The following is a 26785-nucleotide window of genomic DNA, read 5'->3' on the forward strand; positions in this document are numbered from 1 at the left end:
ACTCCAAGGAGTAGAGAAAACTTGGGTCTTGGATAATGGACCATTTCATCCTCAGACTTGTAGGAGTACATTTCTTGGTCTTGAGACCAGTATTTTTTAGTTATGTATGCAACTGCCTTTACTACACCTGGTTATCAATTCAATTCTCAGGTGTTGCAGAAAAATCTACCTCTTTCCGACTGTAGATGGAAATAACTGTGAAAAAATGATGCAGATATCTTCTAGTTTGTGCTAAACACACTGCTTTATTTTTACAGCCCACGTCTTTCATGAGGATACGAATTGTTAAGAGGCAGTCTTGTTTTGCTTTTCAAAGACATTTTGTAGAGATTTTTCACTAATGTGAATCTGATTTTATCTACTCAATTCTGTATAGATTAAGTAAATATGTATGATAAACTTAACAGCTTCTGTGTATTCTTTTGTTGCCCATGTGACCTTAATGCCGATCAAGTGCAAAGACAGTTGTAGATACTGTTCCTTGTGCCTTAAAAAAGTTTCATTATTGTATGATTCAAGAAAGAAGATGGGGCACCGGCCACTCAGATTGGGTGACAGAAGATGAGTTTTATGTAGCCAGACCCTTTTTTTAACCTCTAAAATAGAGGACTAGGAAAACTCTACAGTGTAGTTTCTGTCAGAGCCTCAAAAATCTACAAGGACTAGATTTCTTCAGTTTGGGCGCTCTTAGCACATTCCAGGGTGTACCTATCTCAACAGCAGGAGAGTAGGTATGTACACAGGGGCACATAGGAAAAGACCTTATTTGATGGTGAACAAAAAGTATTTAAGCACGTATAGTCAAATATACGAAGGAGTTGGCAAACTTTTCCTGTAAGTCAGTCAGTAAGTCAGCAAGTAAGTATTTTAGGATTACTGTGGTTGTTTCTTCCTAAACAACAAACAACCTTTAAAAATCAATGTAGAGAATTCCCTGGCTGGCCAGTGGTTAGGACTCTACGCTTTCACTGCCTGGGGCCCAGGTTCAGTCCCTGGTCAGGGAATGTGTAGTGTGGCTGACTGACTCACTCACTCACTCAATAAAATGCTTAAAAAATATTTCTTTAAAAAAATCAATGCGAAAACCATCCCTAGCTGGCAGGCCTCACAGAAGAGGTTGAGGGCCAAGCTGCAGGCCAGTCTGTCCCCTTTGCTCACCTGCCACACAAGCTTTTCTTTCTTGGGGAGAAATCTCGTGTTCGTTTAAAGCTGCCCAAGTTAAGGCAGAAATAGCATATGGGTCAAATGACATTAAGTTTTAGGTAGTTCTAGATTCACCAATCAAGCACAAAATACACCTAACTTCTTCCCACGTCTGCACAGGATATCCATCGCGTACCTTGGAAAGAAATTCAGGTAGTTCTCAGCATGTATACCCTGACAGCCTCCTCATGAAGGGACATACATAGATCCATCCATACACACACACACACACCCCCAACCCAGGTTCTAAAAGAATAAAACAAAGTTTATTTTAAAACTTTATTTCTGCAAAGCCAATCAAGAAGTGTTGGAGGGAAAAAGTGTAAAAGTTAATTATTCTTGCATATTTAGGAAGAGCAAGCACTTAGTTTGAGAAAACAAGGACTTAAAATAGTTGAATCAAAGGCAGTACCCTGCTACTGTATTTTAAAACAATGGCTGATGATCTTTCTTAAGCAACATTCCTTTCTTCCCTAAAAGCTACAATATGATACAGTACGCAATAGCTCACTTGAAAAGTGCTAGGATCAGAAGGTAAAGAACGCCATATGCCACCCCACTTAGACTTTCTACTATACAATGCCATTTTGGCGCTTGATAAATCAAGCATTTGTGTAGCATTACATTCAATAGAAACGTTTCTCATACTTTGGGTTTAAGATCCTTGCCCCTCCAGTTCCGATGTTGTGACATCTGACTCTTCATCATTGTAAATATTTTCAGCCTGGAGACAACCAAATAAAATCAGAGGTAAAACCCCCCAAAGATTTTACAAGACTATCTAAAAATAGCATTCACTAGTTCTATCCAGATTTTAGCTGTCACTGGCCAGAGTGATTTAGTGCTGGAAATTAAATGTGGACACATTTTGGAGTAAACTTAGTTTCCTTTTTGTTTTACCCCCAAAGACCAATAAATTTCATGAGGAAAAGGCACGCCAGTGTCCTCAAAAATTATTTGCCAGCATGTAACTCCACACACACACCTAGCTGCCCATGCACTACTACTTATTTCAGTTATCCATAAAAGGTGTTTTCCAAAAGCATTTCAGACACTTCGACGGAGTGATAGCCCTGAAGTGCTTAGTGCGCATCACCACAGAACTCAGTATCTCAGTGTGAACGCACTGATGTTTCCTCCCGTATCCTTCATGCCTACGACACATCAGACACTGGACATGGCGCAGTGATGCCAAGAGCCCAGCTGATAAAGGGCGTAACGATCATGAAAATCGGAGCAGGTGCTACGTCTACATCAACGTGTGCACAGATTTCTCCCAACCCGACAGGTGCATATTGAACTAAAGACTGCTGTTAAAATGGGAAAAGGTCTTTTAAGACTTTCTATAAATATTTGATATAATATGTACCTAAATGTTTGATATATGTCTATTATATTAATCATTAGTAAAATCTCTCCAAGATAGTCATTGAGGAAAAAATAAATACTTTAGGCTCACCATTTGCCATATCTGCATGATGTTATCCTCAGACACCGAGCAAATGACCCAAGGCTCATTGGGGTTCCAACTAAAATCTGATATCTTGGCGGTGTGTCCTCCATGAATAAACTGTTAAGAAGAAAAAAAGCCTTGGTTTCATATCTCATGTTGGAAGTTAGTTTTTAGAGCATCAGTCTTGTAACGGGTCGCTGAACTGCAGTTTGGAGTGAGGGTGGTACAGGCTTATTAGTAAGCCAGCCCTCCACCACTCTTGATTTTGGCAACTTCCAAACCCTCCAAAAAAGGTGATAGGATAGTACAACGAACGCCTGGATAACCATCACCTAGGTTCCCCAAATACTATTTCGTTAACACACCACCTGCTGAGCCACCACAAAGTTGCAGACAGCACACCTAACCCCTAAATACTTCAGCCTGCATCACCGAAAACAAAGGACATTTTCCTTCACGACCACAGTGCCATTTCCATAGCTAATATAATTAACACTAAAATTCTGCCTCATTAGCAAATATATAGATACAAATATTCAAGGTCATACATTTCCAGGATGTCTTATGTTATACATACTCTCCTAAAACTGGCCCACCTGGAGTCTCCTGGTTCTTCTGTGGCCCCCTGAAGGATCCCCTTCTCCCCCTTACTAATGGAAAGGCATACTTCTCAGCCATCCTTCAATCTCTCCAAGGCACACTGCCCCAAGGCTGGGGGAAAAAAAGAATTCTTGGGACTCCAGAAGGTCTTTTAACCTCCCCCATAAGACCTAAACCGAGGTATTTGCTAAGAAATGCTGAAGGGGGCAGTCTTACTTCCTGCACTGGGCTTTATTTATCTTAGAATTAAGATTCAGAAGAAACAGTTCTTGGGACTTCCTTGCTGGTCCAGTGGTTAAGACTCCGAGCTTCCACTGCAGGGGGCGCAGGTTCGAGCCCTGGTCAGGGAACTAAGATCCCACGTGCCACGCAGCGCGGCCAAAAAAAAAAAGAGGACTTCCCTGGTGGCACAGTGGTTACGAATCCGCTTGCCAGTGCAGGGGACACAGGTTCGAGCCCTGGTCTGGGAAGATCCCATGTGCCGCGGAGCAACTAAACCCGTGCACCACAATTACTGAGCCTGTGGTCTAGAGCCCATGCTCTGCAACAAGAAGCCCGCACACCACAACAAAGAGTAGCCCCTGCTCACTGCAACTAGAGAAAAAGCCTGCGCACAGCAACCAAGACCCAGTGTAGCCAAAAAAAAAAAAAAAAAAAAAAAAATTAAAAAAAAGAAGAAACAATTTTCACATGGAGAATATGAATACTTTGTTATGAACTGGTAAGTCACCCTTCCTGACAGAAAGTCAGATTTGACTTTAGTTTGACAGTGAGGTCTATCTCCACCAATTAGGTTATATGCAATGTAACTATTTTACCTAGTATAAGATGGGATTAACAGCTTTTAAATATAGTCATAAAGGGGACATAAGTGAAAATCCTTTCAGACCACAGGCTTGGAATATAAACAGGAGTCATTAAATCAAGACATTGTTATATTTAAATCTTGTTAGTATCCAGTTTACTACACTTAAATGTCCCTTGATTTCAGACTCTCATGAAAAAGGAAGCAAAATACTAGTGGATTTTGTCAAGGCCCATGAAACTGTTACAGAGACATTGTACAAATACATTGTCCTCTCCCTGCAATATCAAAAACTAGCAGGAAACCTTAAAAACATTATACACTAAGTGCAAGGATCAGTCACAAAAGACCACATACTGCATGATTCCTGTCATATGAAACATCCAGAACAGGCAAATCTAGAGAGATAGAAAGTAATTAGTGGTAGCCAGGGGCTCACAAAAGAAGACTGGGAAGTGATGGTTAAAGGGTACAATTTCTTTTTGAGGTAAAAAAAAATATTCTGAAATTGACTTGTGATGGATGTCCAACTCTATGAACATAGTAAAAATCACTGAAGTGTATACTTCAGTGAACTGTATGATCTGTAAATTATATCTCAGTAAGCGTTAACAAAATATAAAAAAAGAAAAAAGTAAAAATGGTTGGTAGCAACACCTTAGCTAAAAAAAGACTTAAAAAATTTACGAGGCCCTGCATCACAAAACAGACTTCTCAAATTAAGACACCCAATACAGAATACAGCATTTAGATGCTGTCATCTGTCTATGGTAGCACTTTATTGAGAAATACTATAAGCAGCAGAAGTATTAACACTGAACATGCTAGTACGTCAGGCACGGTAACACAGGGCAAGGAGTAAGGGGGTCTCGGATGTCCATACTATGTGGCATCTAGTGAACATCTTCTGTGTGCAGGGCTCATCCTCAATGGCCTTCTTTACCTTTTAAAAGTGGTGGGCAAAGCCCAAGCATTCCAAAAATTAGTACTGGCCTAAGAGCTAAATATACGTTACAGAGGAACGAGTGATTATCTGCCAAATGACTGGTGGAGATAAATGTTGAATTCAGAGTGAGGACAAAGAACCATTACCAAGTCTGGCAATGATTCATAGAAAAGTGACCTGAAGTGTACAATGAAGGACTCAGAGTCAGGAAGGATGAGGACAGATACCACCATGCAAACCTTCAAAGGGCCAAGGAGATGCCAAGATAATTTAATTAGGAATGGGAGGAAGATGGTGGGCACTGTTGGCATCAACAAGATCGAGGAAGCATTCATTTTTCTGAGCAGGGAACTTAATCAGGTCATTAAGTTTTTCCATACTGTTAGAAAGTGTTAAGTATTGCTAATTGAATATCAATGCCCCTCACCCCCAAACCCTCAGAAACATCATAATTGAGAGAATCAGTGAGAAATTATTATACACTATTTTCCAGGAGCCTAAATTATTCTTAGTGAAACATTGGTAAAACCTACTGGGCTCTATTTAGTATTTTCAATAAATGTCAAAACTCTATCACAATAACCTCCAAGGCCTCCAATTTGAAATCATCTTCAAGAGCTAGAATTTGAAGTTCTTGACTCATTTTCCAGATACATGAAACAATGACAAATAGTCCAATCTGCATATGACATTTCATCTTGCATTAAGAAAAGCCAATATATACCAGGAGCTCTGGAGGCCCATCTTCCGCATCTTCTGCTGATTGTTCTTCTCCAATTTTGCTATTGAGAAAGAACACAATGCCTTCATTACTGAAATTCTTCTAGCATCAATGTTTGCAAAGCCAGCATCAGCCCACAAATCCCATCCTAAAACACACACTCTAAAAGCAACTTACTTCTCTAGTGTTATCGGTTAGTTTTTGTATTAATTATTTGGTGGGAGGGTGTGGTGCTTACTTCCTGGAAATGGTAATAAGAGCCGTTCATAACTGAAGCTGAAGAATAGTAATTATTGTTAATAAATATTAGCTTAAAATTCATTCAATATTTTAACTGAGGTGTTTCCTGCATTAGGATTAAAAGGTGAAAAGAATATAAAATATCTATAGAAGAACTGATGCCCAGTCCCTACACTTCACTCTTAAAGCCTTTCTCATCCCAGGAGTGAAATACAATTACACATCAGTACTGTAGATGTGTCTAAAGATATGACAACAAAACAACTTTAACTATGGAATATATAAGCCAAGGAAAGGTTAAGTTTTAATTTTTTCTTATCTTAAAAATGTCAATTTGTAGAATTTGCTGCCAGCAGTTCCAACAGTGAAATCACTCGTTACACACCAATCATCAGCCCTGATACCTAGGTAAACAGGTGGACTTTGCTAGTAATAGCTGCTAAAAAAAAAAAAAATACAGCCAAAATACACAACTTTCCATGTGCTAGACTTTTTCTTTCCAATAAAGCTAATCAAACAAGCCAAACACATGGGACTGCTAGACAATTATGTTTCTCCTCCCACTGTCAGGAGTACAATTGCTAACATCGACCATTTTAATCCATAATTTTATCTAATGTATTCTTTTAATAGCAAGCAAGACATGAATAAACTTTAAGAAGAAATTATACAATGCCTGCAAATTTATTTACGGCACCCCTAAAGACAATCCAGTTGCCAGGACATCAGACTTTCAAACCTTGCTGCACCAGTTCATACAACACTGTAGTTTTTGTTTAAGGTTTCTAATTTTACTACTAAAATTGTTTTCAAGTTAAAAAAAATCACTCAAATGTCTGTTTTAAAGATTCTCTACATTTTCAAGCATCTATCACAGCCAGAGTTTGTTCCATAAGAACACAGAACATTAGATGTTTAGCAGTTTTACAACACAAGCATTTTATTCTACAGTGTCTCTATTCCATACACTGAAAAGTGGGTCTACTGTCTCTGTAAGTAAGGCAGCCTTGACTAAAAACTTAGTCCACTTCAAAGCAATACAGGTAGGAAAGAAGTTATTTTCAGGAATTTAATGATTTAAATTTGAGATAAGGACATCTTACAGAGATGTATGTAACGGAACATTATTAACGGCTCTAAAGGCTCAAAAAAAGCAAAGGAGTCTGAAATTCTTGCAACAGCAACTCTGCAGTCAAGGAACTTTAAGAATTGGGAGCAACTCTTTACACAATGAGCGCCCAGAAGAACTTAAGATCTCTGACAGCACAGGCTATGCTCATCCTGTTCCCAAGTTTACCCCAGCAGTTACACAACCCACAGCGGGAGCTCATACCTGCGAAGAGAACCAATGAAAGCACAGAAGAGCAAATGGTAAAAAAAACTGAGAAAGACTAGTCCTGCAGGTGTAAGTGTGACCCAAGGAGACATGAACAGCTAATGTCTTTACCCCCTTCTACAGCAGAAGTGTTTTCAATGCCATCATTTTGATGTTGAAACACACATGCACCCCCGCCCCCTGACTTCAGTCCTAATTATCAATAGAAAAACAAAACTCACATATGCATAAATTTACTTTACAGTCCATTTGCTGATTCACTTCTATTTTATGGAACAAAGACTCTTCAGGAAGGTACTTAAAATTAATATTAGACTTATTAAACTGGGGTTAGCAAATTGCTCTTCTAGTTTATGAATTACTACATAATCTGCCAGATTAGCATATTTATGCAATTTCTTGTCACCAGGTACTGAGTTACCTTAAATCCCACACGTTCAGGCGGCGATCAGTACCACTTGAAGCCAGAATAGTTTCGTTATGTGGAGACCAGTGGACCTAGCAATACATATTTGAAAATGTAAAGAATCATCCGTTCCTAAGTTTGTGGATATTGTTCTAATCCTTGACATTTTCCCATTTCGTGTTCTATACCCTCTCCTTGGCCTACAAGCCCTCACCCTCTTTGTCCTGTCCCTTCAGGTACTCTTTTTTTTTTTTTTAAACACCTTTATTGGAGTATAATTGCTTTACAATGGTGTGTTAGTTTCTGCTTTATAACCAAGTGAATCAGTTATACATACACATACATCCCCATATCTCTTCCCTCTTGTGTCTCCCTCCCTCCCACCCTCCCAGGTGGTCACAAAGCACCGAGCCGATCTCCCTGTGCTATGCGGCTGCTTCCCAGTAGCTATCTCTTTTACGTTTGGTAGTGTATATATGTCCATGCCACTCCGTCCCAGCTTACCCTTCCCCCTCCCCGTATCCTCAAGTCCATGCTCTAGTAGGTCTGTCTTTATTCCCGTCTTACCCCTAGGTGCTTCATGACCTTTTTTTTTTCTTTCCTAGATTCCATATATATGTGTTAGCATACGGTATTTGTTTTTCTCTTTCTGACTTACTTCACTCTGTATGACAGACTCTAGGTCCATCCACCTCACTGCAAATAACTCAATTTTGTTGGACCATCTCCTCAGCTTTCCCCCAGGAAGGTCATACTCCCCAACACAAGGGAACTCAGCTAGGGGTCCAAATAAACTTATTCAGCCCCGAAACCATCCCAGAAGCTTTTAACATTTTCAATGAAGTATATTTTAGCCTATGCAAATCTCTGTTTTAAACCACATACAAGATATTTTTCACTAGAGGACCCACCATGCTGATATACCTTAAGGGAAGAATCTCTGGATTTCACTTTTTAAAATTTTATTTACTTATTTTATTGATTGATTGCTGTGCCACACGGCTTGCGTGATCTCAGTTCCCCGACCAGGGACTGAACCCAGGCCATAGTAGTGACAGTGCCAAATCCTAACCAGTAGACCACCAGGGAACTCCCTTCACTTTTTAAACTGATCTTATTTTGCAAGGTTTTTTCCTTCTACTTCTGAACTAATAGTTTCTAAAAAGCTCCAAGTTATTTCTCACTAGTTAACTTACACAGGAGAAGAGGAGCTTTCAAAAATAATAAACAGGGACTCCCCTGGCAGTCCAGTGGTTCGGACTCTGCGCTTTCACTGCCGAGGGCGTGGGTTCAATCCCTGGTCGGGGAACTAAGATCCTGCAAGTCACGAGGTTTGGCCAAAAAAAAAAAAAACAAAACAACAAAAAAACAATGCCCACTGACCATGATATAAAAGAAAAAAATTTTTTGATTTCCCTCTACCAAAACGTTACTAAAATCTGACAGATATCAGAAAACTGTCACATACCTGGAAAATTTCATCTTTATGAGATTCGAAGGTATGGAGTTTCAATTTTAAATTACGCAGATCCCATAAAGCTACAGTCTGAAGAAAAATAAATGAAAAGGAATTCATTTATGCACTTTACATAAGAATTTTAAAATATTACAGTAACAAGACCACTGGGTTTGTAAACACCAAGTATGCAAAAACTTAAGAAACCTTATCCGCAGAGCCAGTTGCGAGAATGAACTCGCTGTAGGGATTGAACGACAGGCAATTGACCTCAGCGGTGTGCGCATCAACCAGGTGGCTCGGCTTGGAGGTGGTGTTGGACCTGGTGTCCCATCTAAAACACAAAGGTACAAGCAAGGCACATAGCACACGAGCAGGCTGCTCAACCCAACCCAGCCTCTCTCCCCAACACTCGGCGCCCACACCAGCACCACTCCACGCCACTGTTCTCTCGCTAACCCGCCCCTTCAGGGACACCAACCACGCAGAGTTGGACTTCCAACCACTAACTGATATGTGCTAAACCTGCGCAAAACAAACTAGGGCTATTTCTGCTTTCTTGTTCCTTAGGTTCCTGTCTGGATTACCAGCTATTTCAAGTGTACACAAAATACTACATAAAGAAAAATGTAACAATTTGATACCTACAACATAGCCTTGTCAAATTTCCGTGTTTTGCTTTGTTTGCCTCAGACATTAGCTTATGAGATAAAAAGCATTCCAGGCAGTTGAATGCAGCCCCGTGGCCATGCCTTGATGCAATCACTCTCTCCCTCAACTTCAATGCAAACCACCCTGATCCCAATTTTGATACATACCACTGCCCTAAGCATGTTTCTTTGTGTGTACATACCTGTTTTCCTTTCTTTTTCTAAATAAAAAGTTGTGTTCAACCATACAGCACAGTAACTTTTATGTAAAAAGGCCATACCTACTTGCAGTTTATTATGTCAATTATACCTCACTAAAGCTATTTTTTTTCTTTTCTTTTTTTTTTTGAAGGCCAAGACATAATTACAAAAAAAAGAAATCAAACCACAGGCCACCACAATCACTGATGGCCATTCAGGACACCCATATAATGAGACCCCACTGAATTTTCCACCTTACATCATAAGTTTCTGATCATCAGCAACAGATCCAAACAATGATTCATGCAGCAGGTGCCAGGCCACATCCTCTACAACAGCCGAGTGGCCAGTAAAAATCGCTTTAGCATCCACAATTTTGCCTTCCTTTGGTCCTGCATTAATATCCCACAGACAGACAGTCTGAAGAAGGAACAAAACAAGTTATAAGATACTGAATTTAAATGCTAACACCTTATTTAAAACACCTTTATTAAAAACAAAACTACTTAATTATATAAAAGTTACAAATAAACACGAGGAGGAAATATAAACAAAAGTAAAGCTTCATAAACAGAAGAGTGTATTGGTACAGCTTCCACAATCTGAGATGCAGAGGGCAAGGAAGATACAGTGTAATGGGGACAGGAAGACAGCATGGTGGCAGGCAAGAAATTCAAGATAGAGTTTCCACCTACATACATTCAGTCAAGTATCTAAAATTCACCCAGATTACACAACACAACACTGACAGCCTGGTGTTCGGTATCTACTGAACAGAAATGCACATCTTAAAACTTAACGCTGGGTTGGGAGACTGGGAATTAAAACTAAAATATGCCTCTTAAAAAGCAAAAGCCTTTGGCCAAGTCTCACTTCATGGCAGAAACCACTACACACATCAGGAAGTGCAAAAGGTGAATGACCTAGGAACCCCTATGAGGCTACTGGAAGATGCCACAGGGCCTGCCCAGACCTCAAAGATCACAGATCAGCAGGCTCTGGGAGTTGAGTCTCTTCTTAACATCTCATCATAAAAATAGTTGAGAAAAAAGTCTTAAGTTTCTATGAAAAAATACTACAAGCTATAGCGCAATGATTCTCATCTCAATGGTTTAAAACAAGAGGTAATTCCATTAAGCTATATTCGACCTAATTTCACTGACACTAGTATCAGCTTCATCTCTTTATAAATCACTTTTTTTTACCTGAAAGGGTTTCTGTTACATAATACACATGGCCCTTAGTCTCTGTTGGTACTTGCACAATTTACATGCACGGAAGAGACGGAACGTGTGGAACTCTTGCCATCACCTGTTCCTCACCTCAGAAGGATCCTGGGAACATTAGCAAGATCCCTGGCATATATGGAGCCCTTGGGAAACGTCAGCCATTAATTATGACTAGCAACTCCCAGCCTGGTGTCTTCAAAAAGTACTAGCAGTTAAGTTCCTGAGCATAACCCATCCTCCCTGTTGGGAGGATGTTCACTTTGAGGGAAACAAAGGAAAGCTTCCTTCCAGAGAACTGAGGTAGACCCTTGCTTCCCAGCCTCCCTTGGAGCATGGTTGCAAGAACATGACATGGGCTCAATCATCTGACCAGGTCTTCGAACTGTGAACAGCAACAAAAGGAGAATCTGTTCTGATGATTGGGGGGCGGGGGTGTTACATCCACTTTCCAAGGGTGGCAAGAATGACATCCTCACTGGCCTAATTTGGGTCAACGACCTGGCCTCCCCTCTTTTCCAGACCATTTTCTAGCCGCCACAGCACTTCTGTGAGCTACCCTACCCAAGGCCCTTCCAATCAATTACTTTTCTGTTTAAATCAGCCAGCACCATCTTTGCAGCCACCAAGGAAAATAGTTATGGAAGTTCTCAAAAAAGTAAAACTGGCACTACCACATGATCCAGCAATCCCACTTGGGTATTTATGCAAAGAAAACGAAAACACTAACTCGAAAAGATATATGCACCCCCATGTCCACTGTGGCATTATTTACAATAGGCAAGACAAGGAAACAACCTAAGTATCCATCAATGCATGAATGGATAAAGATGTGCTGTATATACGCAATGGAATACTACTCAGCCATAAAAAGAGGAAATCTTGTCATCTGTGACAAAATGAACTTTGAGGGCAGTATGCTAAGCGAAGTAAGTTAGAGAAAGACAAATACCACATGATCTCTCTTATATATGGAAACTTAAAAACAACGACAACAAAAAACAAGCTCATAGACACAAAGAACAGATTGGTGGTTGCCAGGGGTGGAGGGTGGGAGAAATAGGTGAAGGGGGTATACATTTATTTTTTAAAAACAAATTAAAAGAGATATTTTTTTAAAAAGATCACTCAGAAAATGCCCTTGAAGAATATCCTTAAAAACAAAAAATAAAAATAGTAAAAATTTAAAATTTACAAAAAGGTAGAGAAAAATTATAGAAAACAAAACAAAACAAAACCATCAGCCACAGTTGGTTTTGCTTGCTTGTAACTAAACAATCTTGATTGGGCCAATTGCCTACTTTCAATACTTCAAAAAGCTGAACAGAAACTGCAATTAACAGACAAATAAAGAAGGTCTGCGATGTGACAGGCCCTGTTCTAGGTATGGGGATATACTAAGGAAGAAGGCAAGTAACCTCTCACAAAGCTGACATAAAACGCTAACTGTGGCCAAGTTACATGAGCTTTCAAAAGCTCCAAAAGTCTACTCTCGGCTTGTACTTGGAGTCATAGCAGACACTTCAGGCTTACAGCATGGGAACCATGAAAGAAAATATGGGGCTGTTAGTGGCAAGAATGCTACAAACGTTGATCTATAATAAATTAACAAGATCACTTTGCATTTGTGTGGTACTTTTCATTGTTAATTAAAACACTTTATATTAAAAGATGCCAAGGCAACTCAACAGGGAAAGATTGGCTGAGAAAGCTAGACAGCCACACACAGAGGATGAAGTTGGACCTCTACACCTCACACCATATCAAAATGGATCAAAGACCTAAATATAAGAGCTAAAAATGTAAAATTCTTAGAAAAAACATAGGTGTAAATTTTTGTGATGTTGGATTATGTAATGGTTTCTTAGATATGGTATCAAAAGCAAAAGTGACATAAAATATATAAACTGAACTCAAAATTTAAAACTTCTGGGCTTCAGAGGAAATCATCAAAAAAGTGAAAAGAGGGCTTCCGTGGTGGTGCAGTGGTTGAGAGTCCGCCTGCCGATGCAGCGGACACGGGTTCATGCCCCGGTCCGGGAAGATCCCACATGCCGCGGAGTGGCTGGGCCCGTGAGCCACGGCCGCTGAGCCTGCGCGTCCAGAGCCTGTGCTCCGCAACGGGAGGGGCCACAACAGTGAGAGGCCCGCGTACGGGGGGGGGGGGGGGGGAAGTGAAGAGACAACCCAAAGAATGGGAGAAATTTTTAAAAAATCACGTATCTGATAAAGGACTTGAATCTAGAATATATAAAGCACTCTCAAGGAAATACAAAATGAAAATGGACAAAGGATTTCAATACAAATTTTTCCAAAGATGGTACAGAAATGGCCAGTAAGCACATGAAAAGATGCTCAACACCATTAGTACATATAAGTCAAAACCACAATGAAATACCACTTCACACCCACTAGAATGGCTATAATAAAGACAGACCATAACAAGTGTTGGTGAGGACATGGAGAAACTGGTAGCCTCATACACGGTTGGTAGGAATGTGAAGTGGTGCAGCTGCTTTGGAAAAGTTTGGCAGTTCTTCAAACAGCTAAACATAAAGTTACCGCATGACTCAGTAATTCAACTCCTAGGTGACTACCCAAGAGAAATGAAAACATACCTACACAAAAACCTGTACAAAAATGTTCACAGTGGCAATACTCAAAAGCAGCCCCAAGGGGAAACAACCCAAATGTCTACCAACTGATAAATGAATAAATTGTGGTATATCTATATAATGGAGTATTGTTCAGCCATAAAAAGGGATGAAGTACCGACACTGCTTTCACATGGATGAACCTTGAAAACATTAATGCTAAATCAAAGCAGCCAGACAGAAAGAGCCGCATACTATATGATTCCATTTATATGTAATATCAAGAAAAGACAAATCTACTGATTGAAAGTAAACTAGTGGTTGCCAGGAGCTGGGGGAAGGAAGGAGTGAGGAGTGACTGTTTAATGGGTATGGAGTTACTTTTTGTGACATTTGATGAAAATGTTTTAGAATTAGATACTAATGATGGTTTCACAACTTTGCAAATATACTAAAACCTACGGAATTGTACACTTAAAAAACAGTATAAAAAAACCCAAAAAACCAAAAAACAACTAAACTAAAATGTAATTTATATTAATCAGGCCTCACAAACACTTTAAAGAGTCTCCATTACAGAGGTCCACTTTTAAATAATGGGACACCTTTTGCCCACTTTCCTTCCACTCTAAGGCTGCTTCAAAAGAGCTTTGTGGAATTCTAAGGCTCCAAAAGGGCAGTGTGATAACCATTTCTCTAAATCCTGTGGAAATGTTATCACAACAATCAGTATTATCTTAGAAAACCTTTCATCTATTAGTCTCCATCAGTGCAGAGCTGTCCGTGACACAGTCTTTAACTCTCAGTGCATGAGTAGATTAGGAAGAATAGGTTTCTCACATGGTCGTCAGATGCACTTAAGAGATGTCCACTCAAATTAGAATTCCAAGAAAGACCATAGCCTTCCTTTTGGTGGCCTCTTAACCTAAGATCAGGATTACATTCTCCACTTGGGTCTAAAAAAACAAAAAAAAAACAAAAAAAAAAAAAGGAGGAAAGAAAAGAAAAGAAAAAAAAAAGAAAAAGAAATACATTAACTACTAAGTGATTATCTGTTTATCAGAACTGGTAAGAGCAAATTCCCACTTCTGAGTGAGCCGTAACATTTATCATAATGCCTGGAAAAGCACCACACATAAGCAAGGACTTGGTTTCACCCACGACCACCCTGAAAAGCTGTTCTCTGTGCTTCATTTCAAATACTCAATGCAAACCAGGTTTCGTGACCATAAAATGACTTGTTCCTTTGCAAAACCTAGTACTAAGCTCTAACACAAAATACTGAAAACTATACCAGCCCACAAATTTACATGGTGACAACCCACCCCAGCTCCAAGTCCAGTTTTAAGAACATTTTTGTGAGGCAACAGTTAACACAGCAGGTCTGGCTGTTCAGTCCTTGCATGTCTCCAAGGTAGCCTGCAACCATGACTGACCTAGCCAGCCCCTGGGAATGTGACTCTCACAAAATTCTTCATGTCGCCGTCTGATGAAGCTGTGTATGCCCAGAGCAGTGGGGCATGCTGTGGCAGCTTGTCGAGACCTGTAGGATTGTTGAGCAAGATTCATGATGCATCTGGCTTCACTGCTAGGGTCCTGAGTTTCCCTTACCATGGCTGGTCACAGAGCAGAATGTACCTGTGTGACCAGACCTCCATAAAATCCCCAGACACTGAGACTCAAATGGGCTTCCCTGGGCAGAGATATTTATGCCCCTGTGGTATGTGGCCCCAGAGGAGAAGGATTCACAGGTCTATGCCTGACCTCTCTGGACTCTGCCTGATGTGCATCTTTCTCCTCCTGTCTTTGCTCTGTAACCTTTGCTGTAATAAACCTTAGCCAGTTTTTATTCCCGTTTTTTTTGCTCTATATCCTTTGCTCTAATAAACTTTAGCCAGGAATATAATAACCTGCTGTGAGGTTCTTCTGTTAAATCACTGAATTTGGCATGGTTTTGGGACCCCTGAAACAATTTCTAAACCTTTAAAAATTAGAGTATACTAGTTTGAATGATGTCAAAGTTATTATCATTTTGAATCAAGAAGGGTCAAGCAATGGTCTGACTTTATTACTACATACCTGGTTTAGCAGGGTGCTTTGTATAGTCAAAAACCAGCACGTCAGAAGACGGCGTTTTTGTAGCAATGATGTGAGGATTCTGCGGCATGTAACGAGCACGGTTTACTTCTCCTTCGTGGTTAATTTTAATTTCACATTCAATTTTTCCTGTTACAGAACCAAAGCCACCAAATTCTAATGTGAGAAGAAAGAAATAAACACATACACTTACGATTAAAATTCACAAGTCACTCAGTTTAATCAACCTGAGATTTTAATCTGACAGAATACAACACAAATTGCCAAGAGAGAGGGAGAGAGGGCACGCAAGAACACAAAAATATAGGCTCGCTTGCCACTTGGAATTAATTTATTCTCGAAGCCCATGTGAATTGGAAAATGTTGATCCCTATTTTATGCAGTTCAGTTCCACCTTGGACTTAAAACATTTAAAAACCACCTTCTTTCAGTTGTGAAGATGATGTAATTATTCACGAAAATTCAAATAACCACACAATTAACACACCTCAGCCTTTTAGTTCAAATACAACTCATTTGGAAGTGCTGAAATTAGAATTGTATTTATGGTTTCATTAAGACAGGTTCATCCTCAGGAGTATGAACACTCCTTGAGTCTAAAGTCAAAAACATCCTCATATCGGAAATCCAACTAACACCCACCCAATCCCAAGACAGACAGACAGACAGACAGACAGACACACACACACACACGTACGTCAGTTCCACCAGAATCCTTGAACACATTCAATCCAGTTGAACATGTCGGTTCAACTGCTAGTGGAGTGCCAAAGCTAAAATGAGTGGGCTAACCTCCCTATCTGGTGTAGGAATATGACTACAATGTTAAATAGTTACTAAAAAGGCCTTGGGGGAAAAAAAAGGCCTTGGAAAAGTGAGAAAGCCACATAAAAAGTGTAACTTCGGAGCAGAAGCAAGGTGATAGCAGAAAGAATACAAGTAGAGAATATCTAAGCAGATAAGAGCAAACAAGAACATTTTCTCTTTTGTGCTCGTAGACAACAAATCTAAATTAGTTGCTGACTTGAAAAAACTCGGAGGCTTCACATTATAACTGTTACTTCTTCCTGACCTATATCTCTTCTCCTTTGCACATTCCTTTTCAGCTTACCCTGTGTCTCAGGTCAAGTAACACTAACTCAAATGCCTAATGAAACCAGGCAGGTAACAACTAAAACAGACTGGCTGGGGCCTGGCGAAAACACACCGAAAGCAGTAAGCCTTTACTCAGTTTCAGCCAGGCCCTGCTATGTAGGAATGCTCAAGCAACACTAGCTCCCATGCCTTACTATCAGAATTTAGCCATTCTTGGGAATTCCCTGGCGGTCCAGTGGTTAGGACTCAGTGCTTTCACTTCGGGGCCCGGGTTTGATCCCTGGTTGGGGAACTAAGATCCCGCAAGCCACGGGGCCAGGGGTGGGGGGATGGGGGAAGAATTTAGCCATTCTTCTCTATGGCAAACACTGCTTACTATTTCTGAGGCTCAAAGTCATAGCCCATTTCACACAACAACTCTCACACAACCATACGCAATCACCCATTTCCCTCTTAGCACTTCCCCTTCCCATCGAGTCAATGGAAGAAAATGCCTCAGCCTTTCCAAGACACCCCTCCTGATCCTATCACCTGCCACCACCAGAGAGCCTGCTCCAAAGCTGCCGCTTTTATATTTTCAATCTCCCACCACGTGGACCCCAAGGATTCTTTCTCGCCCTTCTGCTACAAAGATACTCAAGTTTCCAAATTCCTTTAGTGAAAACAAACTCAACAGCTCTCCTTTAATAAAAACTGGGCTTCCAGGTAAGATTTACTGTGTATACAGGGCTTTGTTTTCTCAAACTCAAAAGGAAAAGCTTGAAAAATCACTATCTTAATGACAATAGTATCCATTAAAAATACCATAACTGAAAAATTTAAAAGGTGTTAACTGTGAATTACTGTAGTCACTTGTTAGAATGTAATTCACTGGACAAGTTACTAATAACAATATCTCCATGTATCATGCACAGAGACTAATTCTTAAGCTGAAAGTCCAATTAAGTACATAGTTTAGGACTAACAGCCATTAAAATTTTTCTGATTACAACAATATTTACAGAAATAATGCATAAGGTTGTAGGGTAATGGACTATGAATTGTGGAAGTGGTAAACTGAGTAAATCATTTTGGAAAAGGTTTATATTATTTTAGGTTGACAATGAATATACCACACAACTCAGCAATTCCACTCCACTACATAAATTCTCCCACGTGTACGAGGAGATGGAACAAGGATGTTCACTGAAGCATTGCTCATAACAGCAAAACACCCACACAGATACAATCCAACTGCCCCTTGATAGAAGAAAAAATTGAGGTTTAAGCATAATGGAATACTATACGGTTGTTAAAAGAATGACCTAGACATTTACATAGTATACACAGACAAAATTGAATGAAAAAAGCAAACTGCAAAACAACATTATGTATGTTTATTACTGTATGAATAATAAAAATACAAATAGTTGAAAACGGCACACTAATTTCAGGACCGTGATGAATTCTGGAGAAGAAAGCAAGGAGGAATGGAGTAGGGGTGGCAGGACTTTAGCTAAAAAGTAGAATTTTATTTTCAATAAGAAAGCTCTATTCAACCATTTGGGGCTGTGGGGAAAGCACTAACCCAGCAGGTCTGGTTGCTTAGCCCTCACAGTTCTGACAGACACTGGGCCCATGACTGACCCTTGACCAACTCCTGGGACCATGACCTCAGAATGTTCTCGATGTCACTGATGGGTTGATTTTGTGGTGTACACCTGAAGCAAGGGACCATGCTGTACCAGTCTGTCAGGGTTGCTTTGCACAAATATCAAGACTGATGGTATGCACCTGATTTCATTACGGGGCGGGGGGGTCCCGAGTTCAGCTGTCATGGCTGGCTGCCAATATGATGTGCCTACAAAACCAACCGCCATGAAAGACTGAGACCCTGACCCTCGAATGGGCGTCCCTGAGCAGAGATAGTCCACACGTGTCCCTGTCGTTTGCTGCCAGAGGGAAAGCACATCCTGTGTGGCCCTGGATGAGACTTGTGCTGGACCTCTGTAGACTCCCTGATGCTTATCTTTTTCCTGCTGCTTTTGTTCTGTATTTTTCATTGTAACAAACTTTAGCCATGAGCATAATCTGCTGAGTCTTGTGAGTCCTCCTAGCAAAATCACCAAACTTGGGTGGTTGTGGGAATACCAAAACAGGGGACTGTATGTTTGGATTGGGGGATGGGAGTCAACAGCTTCCATAAAAAACCCACTATTAACTGTTTGGTGTAAATGCCTCCTGACTTTTTCCTATGCCTACACCAACACATATTCTTACTGTTACCAAAACAGTTACTATAATCACACATACCACTTACTCACTTTATTTTGGAAACCTTTCCATACCAGTGCATACAGATTTATCTCCCTGCCTGTGTGTAAAATTCAAAGTTAGGTCATTCTTAGTAACTGCTGCACAGTATTTCAAACATACCATAATGTGTTTGACCAACTTCCTATGAACTAACATCTGGTTGCTAGGTTGAGCCTAATTTTTCAATCTTGCAAATACTGCTACTGTAAAATCCTTGTGCACATGTGGGTGAGTAGTTCTGTAGGATAAAGTCCTAGAAGTTAAACTGCTGGGCCAAAAGATATTAGTACAACGTTTTAATAGCATATAATTAGAGGCCTATTCCTTGACACCAATGCTGGAATATATGGTATACCTACCACCCTTCTCACTGTCACAGTGGGAAGCATCAAACTGTGCATCATCATTCGGAATATGGACTCGAGCAACCACGAGATGATTCTGCTCATCAGATGTGTGAGTCCCCAGCACTAGCCAATGAAGGGCATAATCCTTTCCTTCTGGTCTGTTTAGGAAAGAAAGAAAGTCATACTAATCCTTTAAGAAATCAGTTGCTAACAAATCCAGTCCATCACCCATCCCCATGTTCATAAATCATGACTTCTTGCCTAAAAAAAAATCTTCAATTTTAAACACACTAGTTGTTTCTGGTTTCCGAGTAAGAAGCAACAAAGTACAATGGAAAAAATAAAGTGCTGAGTCAGAAAAACTGGGTTTAAATCCTGGCTCAAACTAAAATTAGTTATATGCAATTCCTTAAATCACAACTTCCTTGTGGGCCTCAGTTTCTTCACCTAAACAACAGGTTATGAGTGAAAATGGCACTATGTGAAAACCCTTGTTTATATTTATGGTGCTTAAAGCTTATAAAATAGGCATTCTCATTTTTATGGGAGAGGGGAGGCGGGTCTTTGTTACCCTATTCTGTGGAAACTCACTTTGTGGCTGAAGAAATCACTGATACCTCTTGGCACCCTGGTCCAAGAAATGATTTTGCATCTGCATCTATTAACAATGCTTAAGCAATGATTCTGCATCTGGATCTATTAACAATGCTTTCCCATTTGTACTATCTAGAAGAGCAATTTTCACCTGTGTTCCATGGTCCCATCTCAGTGAGGAAGGCTGAGAAGTAAGGCTCTGGGCCCCAGCATCAGACAGCCTAGACTATTTATCTGTTTCTAAATTCCAGTTGCACAAAGGATTCAGTGGTTTAGAAAAAAAGGTTTGTGGGTTACTTCTAGGCATGTAATTTATTAATAACTGGGCTTCCCTGGTGGCGCAGTGGTTAAGAATCTGACTGCCAATGCAGAGGACACAGGTTCGAGCCCTGGCCTGGGAAGATCCCACATGCCACGGAGCATCTAAGTCCGGGCACCACAACTACTGACTCTGTGCTCTAGAGCCCGAAAGCCACAACTACTGAAGCCCGCGCGCCTGGAGCTGGTGCTCCGCAACGAGAAACCACAGCAAAGAGAAGCCCGCGCACCGCAACAAAGAGCAGCCCCCGTTCACCACAACTAGAGAAAGCCCACGTGCAGCAACAAGGACCCAACACAGATAAAAGTGAATAAATTTATTTTTAAAAATCTATTAATAACTAAAAAATACAAGATGAAATTTTACCAATATTTGGCTTAGGGTAAAAAACAGCAATAAATACACAAAAACTCCAAGAAAAGAATAAGGCAGCCATGGCTAAGCAACAGCAGTTTATTTGAAAAAAGACATGGGTCTGAGTCAACGTACATTCAGTGACCAAGAATACGACGTGGCTATCAAAAAAGATAATTAATTTCATCTGAGATGAACTTATATAGGGAAGAAGGCAAAACACATGAGCATTCACTCACTTATTTTTAACTGGAAAAACCACACTTAGAAAATTAGGCTCTAGCAATGTACTTTAGGAGGATTTGGACAAAATGAAACCTTTACAAGGAATAGTGGCTTAAAATGAAAGGGAACCTAAACATATCTCATGAGAACCATTTGAAAAGAAATAGGAATACTTGAGAGAAAGGAGGCAGCACAGAGCAATGTTAGGACTGACATAAAAGGAAGAAAGTGACTTCTTTTTAATGGCATTAAGCAGAAAAAACTAAGACCAGCAGGTAAAGTTACAGGTTAAACACGTCAATCCATCATATGACCTTTCTAAGGAGCAGGACCACAGATGGACTAGAGGGTCTGAAAAACTCCTTTTGACTCTAAAATTCAATTATTCTGGTTTCCCCTGACCCGATCATCACATAAGGATTTTTCTTTTTACTACAAATTCTTTCATCTCCATCATTAAAATACAAGCCTATTTTCCTGAGCCAATCAATATCTATTTTCCTCCAATACTGGATGCACCTAAGGCTGCAGAAGCACTCATTATAAAAGACCTTGTGCATTTTCAGTGCCAGAATCCTTTGACCACTTTAACTCTACTGCTAAGACATTCACCAAACAACCACAGATTATCACAAGGTTATTCTCAGTAGCATTGCCTGAAGCAGCGAAAGACTGAAAACAAATATCCATCAATAAGGAACTGGTGACATAAATTATAGTATATCCATAAACGGAACTTTATGGAGCCCTTAAAACAAAAGAACATATATATAAGTATGCTGATAGGAAAAAAGTCTCCAATATAAACTTCTCATTAAAAAGTCAAGTGAATTGGGAATTCCCTGGTAGTCCAGTGGTTAGGACTCCATGCTTCCACTGCAGGGGGCATGGTCAGGGAACTAAGATGCAAAGTCAAGTCAACAACTTGCTACCAGAAAAAAAGATGGAGGGACATAGCATGTACTTCTTCATGCCGGCAGGATGGATAAGAAATCGCAAACAAGGACTGCCTCCGCTCTGGATAAGGGAACTAGGAGAATAGAGGATGTGGAAGGGGGACTTATGCAGTTTTGTATCATCTGAGTTTGAATGTATACACAGGTTTTTAGGTAGAGTGTAAGTCTTAACATGTTTAAGAAATTATCCAATTAAAAGATATGAAATAATGATCTAGCAGTTTTGAAAAATAATTTCTTAGAAATACCTAAATAAAAAGGTTAAAGAGCCAAATCAATTATATGGATGATCGCCTAAGTGAATTTAAGGACAACAGCTTAGAAAGTGCAAGTAATCATTCGGAAGCATGCTGTATGTAGGCAGAAGGCCAGCCTGATGAGGTTGAGTAGAGCCTATCTCTCAAAGAGCCAGGCTATAAGAGTAGCCAACATTTTTACTGTCCTACATAGTGATGAAACACAATCACAGTCCCTTCATACCCCAAACAGAACCCTGCAAAGCACCAGACAGCCGTCCTCAACACCCAAGAACGCAGGCTGGCTGGCATTTTCTTGCATTCCCAGAGCCACTGCACGTGCCACAACCAGATCCCACTTCTTTGCATGCAAAGAACACCATGGAATATATAATTTAGTTAAAGTATTTTCTGTTAAGTTCCTAATTCTTAATATAAAAGTAATATCTGGGGGGCTTCCCTGGTGGCACGGTGGTTAAGAATCCGCCTGCCAATGCAGGGGACATGGGTTCAAGCCCTGATCTGGGAAGATCCCACATGCCATGGAGCAACTAAGCCCGTGCACCACAACTACTGAGCCTGCGCCCTAGAGCCTCTGAGCCACAACTACTGAGCCTGTGTGCTGCAACTACTGAAGCCCATGTGCCTAGAGCCCATGCTCCGCAACAAGAAAAGCCACTGCAATGAGAAGCCCACACACTGCAAAGAAGAGTAGCCCCTGCTCACCGCAACTAGAGAAAGCCTGCGCACAGCAACAAAGACCCAAAGCAGCCAAAAATAAAAATAAAAAATAAATAAAAATTTTTAAAAAGTAATATCTGGGCTGATATACACAGATCTATAATTTTAAGATCTTTATGCAAAACATGTTATAGGTAACATTTTAAAAAGACTTCAGTGTATTACTCAGCCATAAAAAGAAACAAAATTGAATTATTTGTAGTGAGGTGGATGGACCTAGAGTCTGTCATACAGAGTGAAGTAAGTCAGAAAGAGAAAAACAAATACTGTATGCTAACACATATATATGGAATCTAAAAAAAAAAAAAGTCTAGGGGTAAGACGGGAATAAAGACACAGACCTACTAGAGAATGGACTTAAGGACACGGGGAGGGGGAAGGGTAAGCTGGGACAAAGTGAGAGTGGCATGGACATATATACACTACCAAATGTAAAACCGATAGCTAGTGAGAAGCAACCACATAGCACAGGGAGATCATCTCGGTGCTTTGTGACCACCTAGAGGGGTGGGATAGGGAGGGTGGGAGGAGGGAGACGCAAGAGGGAGGAGATATGGGGATATATGTATATGTACAGCTGATTCACTTTGTTATACAGCAGAAACTAACACACCATTGTAAAGCAATTATACTCCAAAGAAGATGTTAACATAAATAAATTAAAAAGACTTCAGTAAACAGTATTCATTGAAATACAAATGGAAAAAGAGAGATATTCCACCCTAACAAATGATTTCTGAATAGGAAAGGGTGGGAGAATTACCATCAGTCACCATTTACTGTGTACTCACTCTGTGCCAGCACTTAAACATGCACGATCTTATTTACTTCCTCAAGTGCAGGCTGTCAGAACCATGAGCACCTCCATTTACGGACCAGGCTACTCCAGGATAGAGACTGACCAACTTGCCCTAATTCACAAAGCTAAGAAGCAAGGGGCAGAATTCAAACTCACGTCTCTAACTTTAAAGCCTCGGCTCTTTTCTACAGTTAGAGTAGGTCAAAAAGATCCAAGCGAATGTAAATCATCTGCTTAACAGGAAGACACAAAGAGTCAAATGCACATGATGCTCTAAACCAGAACCTCAATACCCTTAAGCATTTGATGGTCAAAGTTATAAATGTCAAGGATTAGAAACCTCCACTATTTAGTTCTTGGCTCTTCTTCCCACATCTGCACATTTACATTGAGATTTTTGGGAGGCCCAGTGGAAGTCCCTAACTGTATGGAAGTCAATGTTCACATATGGAAAATCTGGCCATCATATGAAGAGTTTTATATGAAGGTAATTTACTCTTATTTTTAAAAGTTCTTGCAAAATCCCCTCTCTAGAGTTTGATTAATCCTCATTAAGTTATATGCTCACAATACTCAAAATTTAATACACTTTTGAAGTACAAGGGCACGCGCACCACAACAAAGAGTAGCCCCGGCTTGCCACAACTAGAGAAAAGCCCGCGCGCAGCAATGAAGACCCAGCGCAGCCATAAATAAATAAATAAATAAATTTATATTAAAAAAAAATAAAGTACAAGGCCCAGTTCCTAGTAGGAAAAGTGCAACTGTATGAGAAAGATAACCTAGTGCAGAGGTTGCCTCAACTCTGGGGCCACCTGGTTTGGGTTTGAAAGCCTGCTCCACCACTCACCAGCTGTGTGACCTGGGGCATGTTATGTCATATCTCAGCCCCAGTCTCCACATGATTTAAAAAAAAGAATGATAAAAAGTAATTATTGTACTGTTGTATTAAACCAAAAAATAGGACATAAAGCTCTTCACATGCGCCAGGCCCTGTTCTAAGTGCTCAATAAATGTCAGCAATTATTACCAGAGAAATTTTACAAAGAGGTGCAAAGAACACTCATAAAAACCAACAGCAACCTCAAAGCGTATCCCATACTATAAGCCAACACCACCACCTTTTCGTTGGTGAACTGCTGCTAAATTCTCTTCACCTTTGCCAATTAAGACGTATTCATCTTGGGGGCTGGTTACAAGGGTGTATTCACTTTGTAAAAATTCATCAAGCCACACGCTTATGATCTGTGCACTTTTCTGTGCACATGCCATTTTCCCATAAAGTTATTAAGAAATCCATTAGTCTGGGGCCCAAAGAAATGCTGATCTATATTTAAGTCCACGAAATGTCAAATATATCCAGTGCATCCTACATATATCCTTAATCTCACAACAGATTCTTTGTCCCCTTTTAACGCCACATTTATACGTCAGAAACCACCCCATAAATCGCTTAAGTCCTGAAAATAAAAATCACCTGCCACATCACGCAAGGTCTAAATTGATTACTTGCGTATGTTCTATGTATAAAACGCCAAAAAAAAAACCCTAGGAAATTCAAGTCAATAGTTAAATTTATGCGAAATAAAAGTTGCCAGAAACCCTTACTTAGTCACTTCAGGAAGCCACTGAACGGTAAGGCTCGGCCACTGAAGAGCATGGGTCATAACCAGGTCATACAGAAACGGTGTATTCTTCTTCCAGATTTTATATTCTTCATTGATGACACGCTCCTCCACAGTATCTTCAAACACTGAAATTTGGAGAAAGCCCACACGATTAAGTGGCTGAGAGGAATCGGAGTCACAATCTCCACTGGAGGTCACCTCGAGACGACCACACCTAATCTCCTCTTTCCCTTTACCTCTAATTTGGACACGAACAACCAACTGCTCTTCCAGAACGTGGAGAGAATATTAACACCAGGGAGCTTATTTTTTTGCACTTTAAAATCAATACCGCCTGCGTATACAAAATTGGGTAACTACACAGACAACGCAATTGTTTTGCAGGTTACAGCTGCTCGCACCTGTTCCAAGATGACGACCCGTATGTAGAGGACCTCCCCGACCCACCCGGCGAGACGAATCCACGTGTAGCAGAAACCCATCAGCCCGCTCCCTCCATCCCCCACCAGGAGAGGCCTCTGATCCCACGAAGCCCGCGTCGGCAGCCATAAGTCAGCGGGTTCCAGAATCCCCCGGACAAGGGCCGCGACCCCGAGGCGGTCGACGCGCGCGCGTGTTAGGAGGCGCCGTGCCCGCTTTCCGGCGGCAGAGGCCGCCTCCGCCCGGGGGCCTAGGGAGCGCCGCCGCTGGAGGGGGGTGGCGGGAGGGGAGGGTGGCGGGAAGGGGGCCCAACCCGCGGCCCCACGCCCGGCTCCGGAAGTGCTCGGAGCCCTCCGCGCTGCGGCCCCGTCCCGCGTAGGCCCCTCGAGCCGCGCGCCGAGCCTCGCGCCCGGCCCCGCCCCCTGCTCCTCACGCCAATTCGCGCCTTTCGCCGGCGCGTGCCGCGGCCTCGCACGCCCGCCGCCCCCCGCCGCGCGCCGCCCCGCAGGGCCTCTTACTCTCTTTACTCGCCATCTTGCGTCGGGTGTTCGCCCCTCGCCGCCTCCTCGGACTCCCCTTGCTAGCCAAGAGCAGCCCAACCGCAGGCGCTCCTGCCTTTCCCAGGCACGTCACACACTTCTAGCTCTCGAAGCCTGAGCTCCGTCTTACAGCCTGGGTGCTCCCCAGACGCTGCGTCCTTCTCTCTCACCTCCTCCCCGCTTACGGGTACCGAGGTCTGAGGCGCTCTTCTCTCTCTCTCCAAACTTGGAACGAGACTTTTCAACCCGCGCCTCCCAGCCCGCCCAGGCAGCTGAGCGCAGGCGCATCCGCCCTGGGAAAAG

The 26785-nt window shown here is 41.2% G+C and overlaps 1 protein-coding gene across 3 annotated transcripts; it reads right to left on the reverse strand.

The window, feature by feature from the left end:
* Positions 1 to 1468: 1468 nt before the first annotated feature.
* RBBP7 (RB binding protein 7, chromatin remodeling factor) lies at positions 1469 to 26785 on the reverse strand. 3 transcript variants are annotated; one of them, XM_065900403.1, is made up of 12 exons: positions 26462 to 26785; positions 25504 to 25648; positions 19684 to 19829; positions 15917 to 16063; positions 14678 to 14793; positions 10277 to 10437; positions 9374 to 9500; positions 9179 to 9256; positions 7726 to 7802; positions 5732 to 5789; positions 2663 to 2773; positions 1469 to 1927 (listed from the first exon to the last, which is right to left on the reverse strand). In XM_065900403.1, exons 1-12 carry the CDS (start codon positions 26475 to 26477, stop codon positions 1859 to 1861), a joined length of 1251 nt encoding a protein of 416 aa, XP_065756475.1. In that variant the 5' UTR covers positions 26478 to 26785; the 3' UTR covers positions 1469 to 1858. The 3 variants fall into 3 exon arrangements, with proteins under 3 accessions (XP_065756475.1, XP_065756473.1, XP_065756472.1); XM_065900401.1 differs by having other exon boundaries at positions 15917 to 16090; XM_065900400.1 differs by lacking the exon at positions 26462 to 26785 and adding an exon at positions 25925 to 26072 and having other exon boundaries at positions 1859 to 1927; positions 15917 to 16090.

Source organism: Phocoena phocoena, chromosome X, assembly GCF_963924675.1.
Source record: "Phocoena phocoena chromosome X, mPhoPho1.1, whole genome shotgun sequence".
NCBI classification, from domain to species: Eukaryota; Metazoa; Chordata; class Mammalia; order Artiodactyla; family Phocoenidae; genus Phocoena; species Phocoena phocoena.

Excerpts from the sequence above, each read along its gene's own strand:
- RBBP7 (XM_065900400.1), bottom strand. The coding sequence starts at position 26,072 with ATGGCTGCCGACGCGGGCTTCGTGGGATCAGAGGCCTCTCCTGGTGGG. Across the intron at positions 25,649-25,924 it reads GGGTCGTCATCTTGGAACAG|TGTTTGAAGATACTGTGGAG; the intron begins GTGCGAGCAGCT and ends TCCAAATTTCAG. Across the intron at positions 1,928-2,662 it reads TCATGCAGATATGGCAAATG|GCTGAAAATATTTACAATGA; the intron begins GTGAGCCTAAAG and ends GGTTGTCTCCAG.